The following is a 12,513-nucleotide window of genomic DNA, read 5'->3' as shown; positions in this document are numbered from 1 at the left end:
AGGCACCTGTAGTGAAGGAAAGTCTATCCAGATTTAAAGACCTGGAGGGCAGAAAGAGTGTACATACCTCCCAACATTTTGGAAATAAAAAGAGGGACAAAAAATTTGGCGCATGTAGCATGGAGAATTTTTTGACCCGCCCATTTTTTGTGGCCACACCCCCTAATAGCCATGTCAATTTTTACAAAACTTGGCAGGTTATGAAAGTTTGAACCAGGGCCGGGCCAAGGTAGTTTGGCACCCTAGGCAAGGGTTCCAATCAGCACCCCCCACCCCCTGTCCTATATTTCCCACCTTACCATTACATGTTTTTAAATAAAAGAAAACGCATTATTGAATGAAACTTTTAATTTATATAAATATGTAATGTACCTGTAATGTATCTGTACCTGTGCCAGCAGCCAATGAGCCCATATCCATCAATACCGCCCAAGCCCCACCTGTACTCCAAGGCAGCCCCCCATCTGTACCAGAAGCCAGCCCATCATGGCCCCCAAGGCAGCCCCTCCACGGTACCAGCAGCCAGCCCATCATGGCCCCCAAGGCAGCCCCAGGGGTGCTTCGCAGTTGAAGCTGTCGCCTCAGGCAGCAGCGCCCCACTAGGTACCAGGGGCAGCAAAAATGCTGCTCCTGGTACTTTAAGAGCGAATTTCCAGGGGAGGGGGGGCAGCAGCAACTGCTGCTGCCTCAGGCGGCAGAGGGGCCAGGATCGCCCCTGGGCAGCCCCCATCTGTACCATCAGCCAGCCCATAATGGCCCCCAAGGCAGCCAACCAAACTGTGCCAGCAGCTGCCCAGCAAGCAACTCTTCAAGGAAGGTACCGTAGGAAGGAGTGACAGTGCCCGGTGCTGAGTCGGAGTACCTCTCTAGACGCATCCAGCCAGGTCTTCTCTCTGCCCGATTTGTGACTGTAGTCCAATGCACATCATCGCCCCAGCGCTTCACAGGCAGCAGAATTGGGGGTCACACTCACGCTGAGCGCTCCCAGGGTGGGGCCCTTGGGGAATGCGTTTTTTTTAAAAAATAATACTTAAATACTAAAGGCCTGCCTGATAAGTGCGCTCCCCAAGGTTTTGCACCCTAGGCAGTTGCCTACCCTGCCTACCCCTTGGCCCAGCCCTGGTTTGAACATATTTCTGTGGGTTTTTTTCAGTTATTACTGTTTTGCTAATGAAGGTGAATTGCCCTTTAAGCTGTGAGTCTAACATTTCCCAAGGGACCTGTTATCTTATATTGTTACAATTACTTATTTGCTTATCTTGATTGCTTATCTAGATATATTTGAATTGTTACACATGCATCTTTTCTTCTGTTGTGGCTGTTCTGGGCTCTCTGTCATAAGCCAATTAAGTTAGAAACATTGTTTATTTTACTGGCCGTTCAGTGCAGAGAAAAATGGGACTTTCCAGTACAAATGAGAGACTGCAGGTTGAGCTGTCAAAAGAGGGACTGTCCCTCTAAAAACAGGACAGTTGGGAGGTATGCAATAATAATGGAGACTTGCAATGTTATCAAGAGAGAGGCAGAGAATCATCACTAGCTGAGATCTTGAACACAATTATGGGGACCTGGGGCACTTCTTGTTGTTCTGTTTGAAAGCAAAACTCCAGGGGGGCACCCTTGTGTTGTGAAGTTATTGTCGCATGGTTTTGCAGCATTGATCTGTCGCGACACGACTGTAGGATGCAGACACTGTGCGCTGCGTCTGTATCCGACAGTCGTGTTGTATTGGATCAATGCTGCGACACCACGTGCCAATGCATTCACTTACCTTATTTTTGTCACATGCGACTTGTAGCAGTCATTTTGTTGTGCCAAAAACGTCCATGTAGTCCTACCCTAAAGTGCATACTTTATCTTATACCACTCCTTTCAGATTTTTTTACTTTTCAAAAATACAGACTTATATTGGTACAAAATCACTGCTCTCCATGAGGTCCAGGGGGAGTTTGCCAAGCGCTGATATTTATTATGGCTGAACTCCATGTCATGTTAATGTCTGATTCGTCACCAGACAACGACACGCATGCAATGTGTCGGTTGTGCAGAAGGTAAAGGAACTGAACGTGAAATCACAGGTACAAACTACATGTATCCAGCTGTCGGATGAAGACAGCATGCGGCCCTTATAGTTTTGCAAATAGCAGGTCTGTCTGGCTTCAGTAAATTTTAAAACCTAGCACATTATACTTTGTTAGCTGGTTAGATTTCCCCATTTCTTAACAGGAGCTATGGGTTTCTAATTACTAAAATGCAAATATTGGTGCAATCGAAACCCACTGGTACCTGTAGCTAATGAAGGTTTTCTTTCCAACCTGAATTTCATCTGAGGTCTTCAACTATATCATAGGAACGCCGTTGACACCAAAACAAAATTCTCTATAGGAGAAAGCTTGAAATAAAATGTATCAATAATTTCAATAATCGTAATCAAGTTATGTGAGAGAAACATGTTTAGGGATGTGTCTATAGTTTGTATTGGTAGAAATGAAAGGTGTGCATTAATGTCTGAATTCTAAGAATCCATATCCAGAAGTTTCCCAAATGCTAGCAAGAATGAGATGATTGCATCTAATTTAAATGCAGTAAATGTACATACCCCAACCTACTGTATTTTATAGTGCTTTTGCTTGTTTGAGATGTAGATCTGAGCCTACCTAAAAGCTTTCCCAGGTTTTCTTTCAGAGCTCAGAGTTTGGCCTGTAAAAAACTGGAAATATATATTTACAAATGCCCCCAGGTGTCAGAGAGATGGATGTGGTACATCAATGGCCACTTGGAATTTGTGGGTATTGCTTTAAGTGGAGACAGGCTAGTGAAATTGCTTGTGCCACATTATTACTGAGCTCCAGAATTGCAAGTATGGGTAGGTACTAACCACAAGCATGAATAATTAGTAAATGTAGAGTTTAACAAGACTGTGCTTCCTTCTACAGATGTAACCCATTTACTATTTCGCTAGAAAGAATCATTTAAGAAGGATATAAAGCAGTAGTGTAAGTATAAAGGAAGCAGACTCCACGGGGGAGCGGTCCATGGGGTAGCTTACTCTATAGCATAAAAATCCACCTTCCAAGCTGCATTCTCTTTAAATACACACGGGGGAGGGTATATTTTACTGAACTTTGCTTAGAAATCATCATTCTATAAATATATTGAATGTAACTACCCCTACAAGTAATGCATAGATGCTTCAGCAATTTTTAAAAGAGTCCTTAGTGAAAGATTTAAAGGCTACAATTTAAATAATGAAAACTTTATTTATAACTAAAACAATTTACAACAGGTCATATGTGTTGTTGTTACTTCTGTAATCACAGCCAGCATTGGTGCTTTGCTTGGCAGAATAGAAGTTAATAAGGAGAACAGAAAGCATTTAAATAAGTTTGCCCCCTTGCTCCCAGTGGCCTTGCTCACAACCCCCTCCCCCAAGTAGAGGCTCACTGAAAGGAAGGACAGGCTGCAATTCTTGATTCCTTGCAGTAGAACACATGTAACATACCACACCATAAGAAACCATACAAAGAAACACTTTTCTGAATCTGCACTGATGAAGACAAAGTCACTAACTAACTTATTTTTCCTTAATTATACTTATTTCATTATGAAGTGCATGAAGAGTATGTAATTCTTTTCTGAATCAGTAATACTTCTATGAGATTTGGGGGGGTGTCACTTACAAGAAAACACATCACAATATAAACCACAAAACCCCAAGAGTACCTGCCAGTTAAAATAAAAACATTACATCATCTTTTAATTTTTATTCTTAGCTGAAATCATTCTTTTATGTACTCACTTATGAAATAACCATGCACGTCAGCAAGTGCATATCACAATAGCACATATTTTTAGCATTGCAGTGTGTTTAATATGAATTATTTGGCCTATAAAGATATTGTTCTAACAATGGTCTTATATTTCCAGTACCAAATATGAGCAACTTTTCTGGCATGTTACATTCCCGACTGATTACAGTTATATTAGTTTAACCAATGTGTATAAATGTATCATCCAGTATAGATATATACCAATGAATACATTTTGGCACCCTTTAGAAGAGACATATCCCAGCATTTTAATAGTGGGTGACTTTTACAGAAAACATTATAAAGTTATGGAAAAGAAAATCTCATAAAATATAATGTAAATCTAAAATATAATAGTTCCAGTTAAACTGGGTGCCATAGACACCACACCAGAAGGTAGTCTCACAATGTTATATGGGGCTGACAGACCAGTAAACCACAAAGCTAATGGGTCAATTTTATTCATATTTCCCCATACACAAAGAAACCCCTACAGCTTTCATATTGTATTGTGCAAGTGCACAGAGAGATCTATCTAGTTATTTGCAGTTATATTGTATTTAATTATTAGTTCGTCTCAATACTTGTATATTTGAAGTAGTATAAGCGATCACTATCAGGGCAAAGATGAACACCAATGTCACATGGGATGCTGGATTGTGACCCAGGCTGGGGCATGAAATTAGGAGGCAGCACATATGGTCTATGCACATTGGGATGTGCTTTGTTTCATTGGTTATATACTGTATGTATATGTATATATATATATATATATATATATATATATATATATATATATATGTATATATATACGTTTCGACCCTCACTGGGGCCTTTATCAAGATTGATAAAGGCCCCAGTGCGGGTTGAAACGTTGATTTGTTAAATAATAAATAACCATTTTTTGCAAGGCCCTGTTGTGCAACAGCCTTCATTCAACAATTAATAGCCAACTATTACACACATTTGCAACATTCAGAAAATGTATTTACTTTCTCAAGCGTGCCCTACTGCCCTAAATCATTACTGTACATGACTTTCCTCTCCAGCTTTATTTGCATCAGATTGGCTGAATCTTGCCAGCCAACTGTATTAAAGATATACATATGAGCTAGAACAGAGAGGCATGCACAGTAGCACTTTATTCCTCAATTACCTTGTTTGGCTTTTTAAATGTCAACAAACTAAAAAGAATAATAAAGATCTATCTGTATTCAAACTCTGTATGCTATTTGTTCATTTAAAAGGAAACCACAAATAATAATTTATTAAGATAATTATTTATTATAATAAATAAAGTTATTTATTCATCTCAGTTCAGTTCACTGAGGTTATCTCTGTTCTACTTTTGAAGAAGATTTTCCATGCTCATCAACGCAGGTGTCTTCGGTTCAGGATTCACAGGTTGCTCCTCTCTGCACATTAGAAAAAAGTGATAAGGCAGTCAATACATGGTTGTGCCAACCTAGTCTTAATGGTTTGTATTGCCTTGAAAAGTGCATTTGACTAGGTCTATATGCTCTGAATTATCCCTATTATATAATCCCAAACTAAAAAATACTCACATTTTTTCCATTTGCTATGAACTGGCACCTACTCTCATACAATTAGCATAAACAGTGAAATGTTGCATTTGTATTATTTTGTGAAGAAAATGTAATATAACAATTTGTCTCTAGAGATTAGCAAACTCACCATTCAGGTTCTGAAGGTTGCTTAACATATGCTGCTAGTTCTGAGGAATTTGTCTGAAGCATATTAGCACACGACAATAAGAAAAAGAAAAATAGGTCCTCTTTCACCGTAGATTCACTTTTCTTGACAACATCTTCACTGTGTTCTGAAGGCTGTTGTGGGACGGGAATGCTTTCCTGCTCTATTTGCAAAGGAAGTTCACCATCCTCATTAGGTGGTTCAATCCGTAGAATTTGTACTTCACTGTGGATTAGAAAATAGTTAAATTATTCACATTAATATAATCTACTGTGTAGAACACATACATTCTGCTCTAAAAGATACATTTGCAACATATAATATATATTGCAGGTTTTAAACATTAGACAAAGTTGTGCAAACTCATCTCCTATGTTTGTCTTTATTGGCAAAACAGGGAATTACTCCATAAGGGATATCTTTAAATTAAAGATGCATTTGCAACAGATAATATGTATCTAAAAAATAATAATTACTATAAAACAAAGTGAGCAGTGTATTACAAAAGTTACCCAATAATATTGTTTTAGAATTCAAAATACTGAAATCTGAATTTAAACATTATATCAGGCTTTGGGCTGTAGAGTTTAGCAAACTCACCTCTCTGGTTTCCTCTGTTCTGAAGTCTGCAGTTGGATAGTAGTAGTTTCCATCTCAGACTGCAGTGATTTAGCATCTTCCTCCTTACTATCTTCTATCGGTTCATACTGCACCAAACTATAAATATAACAATTGTTACACTTCTGACATTCATCTAATCTCGCTAATAGATTTTTAAAACATTAAGAAATTATGCTACACTAGTTTGCAGGTTTAAAACATTAGACACGGTTGTGCAAACGCATCTCCTATGTTTGTCTTTATTGGCAAAACAGGAAATTACTCCTTAAGTGATATCTTTAAATTAAAGCTGCATTTACAACAGATAATATATAAAAATGAATTACTATATAACAAAGCGAGCAGTGTATTACACTGCTACCCAATAACATTTACATTGTTTTATAATTCAAAATACTGAAATCTGAATTTAAAAATGATATCAGGCTTTGGGCTGTAGGGTTTAGCAAACTCACCTCTCTGGTTCCCTGGGTTCTGAAGTCTGCAGTTGGATAGTAGAAGTTTCCATCTCTGACTTCAGTGATGTAGCATCTTCCTCCTTACTATCATCTATCGGTTCATACCGCACCAAACTATAAATACAACAATTGTTACACTTCTGACATTTATCTAATCTCGCTAATCATTTTTTAATACATTAAGAAATGATACTACACTAGTTTGTAGGTTTTAAACATTAGACAAGGTTGTGCAAGGACGTTTTCTCGTGAGGCAACTTCGGAAAACAAATCGCCGCGTGTGCATTGCCGCAGGCAATTTTCATTTTAGCCGGCGGAGGGCAGAGGGAAGGCAGTTCGAGGAGATTGTCGCCCCAAAGAAGAGGCGATTTGTGGCTGGGGCGACTAATCTCCCCGAATCTGCTCGTGTGGCCTGTCCCTTACAAGTGAGATCTGTGTTAGTAAAAATGTTGTTGGTGTATTAAGTTAGGGTTCTGTTTTACTTACACTTTGAGAGTTGGTGATTTGTTTTGAAGCGCAATCAACTGTTGCGTCAATCCTTCTGCATTTTCTTCATTATTCATAATTTCTTCAAACATTGCATAACGTTGTACCCTGAAAAGACAAAAAATGCAAGGTCATTGAAACACCTTCAAACACCTAAATAAGAATTAAAGTACAACGATCACTGGATTCTAAATGTGCACTTACATACTCATTCTTACTGTTTGCTACAATAAAAAGAATGCAATACTAATTCTAGTATATCTATAACCAGAATTTCTTTTCCCCTCATTGTAAACTGATTATTTGACTCATCTCATAATCAAATTATAGATTGCTACATTCTCACTATAAAAAAAATAACCTAATACTTAACAAATAACTTATGCATAGCAAACTTACTTTTTACGTTTCTGATTCTTAGGCGTTTTATGTGATGACAATATAGACTCCATATAGCTGAAAACATCGAATGTGTCACTTTCAGGTTCTGGAAGGCTTATGTCTATAGGCACTTCACTGTTCTCTGTAATTTCACTAAGCTTTCCCCTATAAAAAGAAGAATATATAAAGATCATGAAAACATACTTTGTCTTTTGTTTTGTGGAATATATAAAACATCAGTTGAAAAGTCCATTGGCAGATCATAAATATACTACCTAGAGTGAGTGAGTAGCTAATATTCTCTAGGGTGTATAATAATAATTTTATTTAGAGGATTGTATAATATAATGATAAAGTATGTGCCACCCATTATTGGGTCTTAAAACATAACATTAATTTTAGGAATTGGTGGCTCCCTTCAAACTACCACAACCATTGTACCAAGTTGTAGGTGTTGGTTGTCAGAGAACGATTGACTCATGGAGGTTTATATTAGGCACTTTTGCTATTGAGAGCCACTAGTTTGGTTGGTTTGGTGTTCTAAAGATAGACCTTCGAATAAAAGTACAAACCTATCAGGGCTTTCAGCTGCTGCTGCTGGTAGGCTCTCTGCTTTATTAACTGTTTTTTTCTTTTTCTGCTTTATTTTTTTAACCACAGACCTAAAGGAAACAAAATATGGTACACTGAATTGTACTGCATGTGTATATTAGCAGCTGGAAACTCAATATCTCCTGCTGATTAATATGAATATTACCCTGTCTGTAAGTAAGTGCTAATAAACCAATGTCTGGGTAAATTTAAGCAAGCATGCTAATAGAATTGTTCATTATAGTTAGTTGCTTGGAGCTTAGGAGTTTTATCGTTGTAAGGAAATCCTTTAAATCTAAATGTTAAAATAGGCAACCTTAAGAAAAATACATTTTGTTGAAGCCTACAGATCTTTCTGGGGCTTTAGCTATTTCTGATGTATTAAATATCAGACACAAAAGTTTTTGAAAGCATCATTCAAATGCCAGAGTTTTAGCACACAAAAACTTCATTAGTAGGAAAAAATCTGAATTTGAATGCTGATAAATCACCCCATAAGCATTTTGATATTATTTCACTATGGTTTGCTGCCTTTACTATAATATGGATACGTTATTAATGGACTGCCCAAGATTTAACAATATGGCAGCTCCTAGTCAAATCGTTGTGCCAAAATGTAAAGTTTTCTCTGACCAGAGTAATCCATGGCAACATGTTTTTTTACTAAACAACAGAAAGAAAAATAAAGTGAATTTGTTAACTATATCCAAATAAAGTGCATGTGTAATCAAATGCAACTGCTTAAGCAAAGGAATATAGAGAACTAAGGGTTACCAACCTAACAGGGCTTTCATCTGTGGCTGATATTTGCTGAGGCCGAATGGTCATTAGCGGCTTCTCTCTGCCAGCGACTGTGACTGTTTTCTTCTTTTTCTTTTCCTTAGGTTTTTCAAACACCGGCCTAAAAAACAACAAATGAAAATTAAGAATGTTTGAATAAATCAAGGCAAACTAGCTGTTAAAATATAGGATTATAGTCAATAGATGCCTACAAACCTTTTAGCTTCTATAAATTGTTGCTTGGATGGAGCTATTTCTGGCGGGTTCTCCACGTCAGTAACTGGTTTCTTCTTTGTTATCTTCTCCTTAATCTTTTTATACAGACACCTGAAAAAACTAAAGAAAAGAAGTCTACTGAATCTTACTGCATGTGTATATTATGGGGCATATTTATTAAGGGTTGAATTTTGAATTTGAAAATCTTTGAAATTTGAATTCAAAAAGACCAACCGAAATTACGTTTTTTTTGCAGAATAGGTCCCTTTTCGATTGAATAGGTCTATATTCAGCTGAATTCAAATCATCCAATCGAAGTAATAGCACATTTGATTGAATTAGAATCAAAGTTTTTCCCAAAAAAACCTTAGATTTTTCAAAGTCCACCAATTGACTCCAAACAGGTTCTAGGAGGTCCCACATAGGCTTAAACAGCAATTCGGCAGGTTTTAGATGGCGAATGGTCGAAGACAAATTTTTGAAGAGACAGTATATGATAAATTTCCATATTCAAATCACATTTTGACTATTCCCTAGTCAAAGTACCCAAAAAATAGCTTGAAATTCAAATTTTTTGAATTCAAAAATTCACCTCGACCGTTGATACATCTGCTGCATGGGTTGCTGATTAAAACTAGGATTAAATGTGCAAGAGATAGAGACCACAAAAAGCAATATTTTGCCATTATTTTACTGAAATGTATGGATGAGAATTTAATTGGTTGTGCTGAAATGAGCAGTATGGAGACTCCAAGGCATCAGAAAGAGACAATATATGAAAATAAATGATGTTAGTTGAGGATTACAAACCTATCAGAGCTTTCAAGTATTGGAGAATCTTTCTCTGGCTGTGCTGTCTCTAGTGGGTTTTCAACATCATTAACTGGTTGCTTCTTCTTTATAATTTTTGCGTACACTAGCCTGCAGAAACAAAAGATAATATTTTTGTCAAAGTTTGTTTTTGTGCCTGTTTGTAATACAATATATTATTAAAATATAAGTAAAGTGTCTTACCATGCAATAGCTCCAATCACAGGAATTACCAGAATACACCCTGTAACAATTACTGGAATATCATATTGATTATCATTCTCCGTCTCCGTTTCATTCCCAGCACTTGTCCACTGAATTGTAGGCTGAATTGTAAATGTTTCCACAGTTTTTTCTGATTCAGGTTCAGGATAATCTAAGTATGCGTCTTCATCATCTACATTTGCGTCTTCATCTAAATATGCACTTTCATCATTTGCTTCATATTCTTGTGTATCTTCTGCAATACAATTATAGTCATAGTAAAAACCTAATTAATCATACTGTAAGGGGCCCATTTACTTAGTTCGAGTGAAGGAATAGAATAAAAAAAACTTGGAATTTCTAATGTTTTTTTGGCTACTTCGACCATCGAATTGGCTACTTCGACCTTTGACTACGACTTTGAATCGAATGATTCAAACTAAAAATCGTTCGACTATTCGACCATTTGATAGTCGAAGTAAAAAACAAACTTCTACCCCCCCCAGTTCACCACCTAAAACCTACCGAAGGTCCCCATAGGCTTTCTAAGTATTTTTTGGTCGAAGAAAAATCGTTCGATCGATGGACTAAAATCCTTCGAATCGAACGATTCAAAGCATTTAATAGTTCGATCCAACAAATTGCGGTAAATCCTTCGACTTCGATATTCGAAGGTGAAGGATTTCCATTGGGCAGTCGAATATCGAGGGTTAATTAACCCTCGATATTGGACCATAAGTAAATTTGCCCCTAAGTGTGATAAAAATCACTAACGTAGTAAATAAGTTTAATAAGATACCATCAAGTACAAGGTACTGTTTTATATTTACAGAGAAAAATTAAATAATTTCTAAAAAGTTTAATTTTTGGCTTATAGTGGACGAACATGGTTTTCCCAAAATTTGGAGCTTTTGGGGTAAAGGCTTTCCAGATAAGGATAACTTTAATTTTAGATGGTTTTCACTAATATAAAAAGGTCTGCCCTATTCTATAAGATGGGCAAACTATGATTTAGATTAGTTGACAAAATCAGAACAACTGCAGGTCTTTGAATTCAAATTCTCTATTTACCTGATGTAGTTTTGCAAATCATAATCAGTCCAAATATAATAATCCATATAAAATAGTTTCTTAGATTCATTCTTGAGTTCTGCAATAGAAAGATATAGAAAAATAAGATTGTTTGTAAAATACATTTATAGCTTTTCATATACTAACATGGACACTAACATAAAGTGAGAATGTAGAGAACAGTAACTTTTCTTATGTCTGGAGTTAAGATCTCCTACCTCATAAAATGAAAGTTTAAAAAAGTATAAGAAAGAAATAAGCACTTAAAAACTTAAGCACCTATTCCTTCCTGCTTCGTCTGATGTAAATATGATGTCATACTAATCACACAAAACACCTGTTGTTTTGTGGTTAGGTGCCTGTGATGTCACAATGACCCTATTGTTGTCATGGTTACATGACAATTACTTAATTCAAGCTTGGCCTAATGGCATCACTAGTATTAAAACATTTATCCCTCAACACTTATTTATTTACTTAGTTATTTACTAAAATCTGAATGTATCTCATATTTTATTTACCAAATTCCCATGCTCGATCTGGCCTTATTAATAAAATAACCCAAATGAATAGGATCATGGAAAAATTCAATAAAATCACACAAGAACCTGAATTGCTTGAACTTTTTGGGCTTTTTTCTGAATCTATCGATTTTTTCAAGCTTTTCTCTTAAACCTCGGAAAAGTTGGATTTGGGATAGGTGCCTCTCCCATTGACTTATACAGGACCTTGACAGGTCTGGGATGGCGGATTTTTTGAATTCAGGCTTTTTGCAGCATCAGGGTATAATAAATCTCGAAACATTTGAGTATTTCTGTTTTCCTCAAAAAATTCAAGTTTTGCCCCAAAACGCCCAATCAAAAAAATGTGAGGTTTAATAAATAACCCACTAAATGATATTAATTTAAAAAAAAAAAGCTTTTCATATACTAACATAAACACTAACATAAAGATACAGGGGTGAAATAAGTAAATAATTATAACTATTCAATAATTAAAAAGAATAAAAGAACAAAATCTATGCAATCTGCCTATATTGTAGACTTGCTTAATAGCAACAGCAACAAAATGTATATTATTACTATTAATTTACAAGTTACATAATATGTGAGAAAAATATAGGCTCTATCTATACACAGTGCAACACACCTTCCATTACTCTTAATTAACAAGTACTGCATGGCTGAATCATTCAGTTAAATAAAATAGTCTTAATACTGTATTTAAAATTTTTCTTTAAAAAACATTGAGAATTTTAGAGAATGGTAACTTGTCTAGAGTTAATATCTCCTACCTTAAAAAATTGAAGTTTAGAAAATCTCTTGAAATATAAGAAAGAAATAAGCACTTAAAAAGATAAGCGTCTATTCCTT

At 36.1% G+C, this 12,513-nt stretch overlaps 2 protein-coding genes across 2 annotated transcripts; both read right to left on the bottom strand.

The window, feature by feature from the left end:
- Positions 1-5,132: 5,132 nt before the first annotated feature.
- On the bottom strand, positions 5,133-8,303 carry LOC121393548. The gene is made up of 7 exons (XM_041562376.1): positions 8,041-8,303; positions 7,487-7,633; positions 7,088-7,195; positions 6,599-6,715; positions 6,123-6,239; positions 5,505-5,747; positions 5,133-5,224 (listed from the first exon to the last, which is right to left on the bottom strand). Coding segments are annotated over exons 2-7 (639 nt in total). The 5' UTR covers positions 7,540-7,633; positions 8,041-8,303; the 3' UTR covers positions 5,133-5,223.
- Positions 8,304-8,785: 482 nt separating this feature from the next.
- On the bottom strand, positions 8,786-11,877 carry LOC121393547. Its single transcript, XM_041562375.1, has 5 exons — positions 11,141-11,877; positions 10,070-10,325; positions 9,866-9,976; positions 9,056-9,175; positions 8,786-8,960 (listed from the first exon to the last, which is right to left on the bottom strand). Exons 1-5 carry the CDS (start codon positions 11,277-11,279, stop codon positions 8,801-8,803), a joined length of 786 nt encoding a protein of 261 aa, XP_041418309.1. The 5' UTR covers positions 11,280-11,877; the 3' UTR covers positions 8,786-8,800.
- Between the last annotated feature and the right edge of the window lie 636 nt (positions 11,878-12,513).

Source organism: Xenopus laevis, chromosome 5L (assembly GCF_017654675.1).
Source record: "Xenopus laevis strain J_2021 chromosome 5L, Xenopus_laevis_v10.1, whole genome shotgun sequence".
In the NCBI taxonomy this organism is placed as follows: domain Eukaryota; kingdom Metazoa; phylum Chordata; class Amphibia; order Anura; family Pipidae; genus Xenopus; species Xenopus laevis.
The sequence above is the reverse complement of the archived record's forward strand: the minus strand, read 5'-3'. Positions and strand labels throughout refer to the sequence as shown.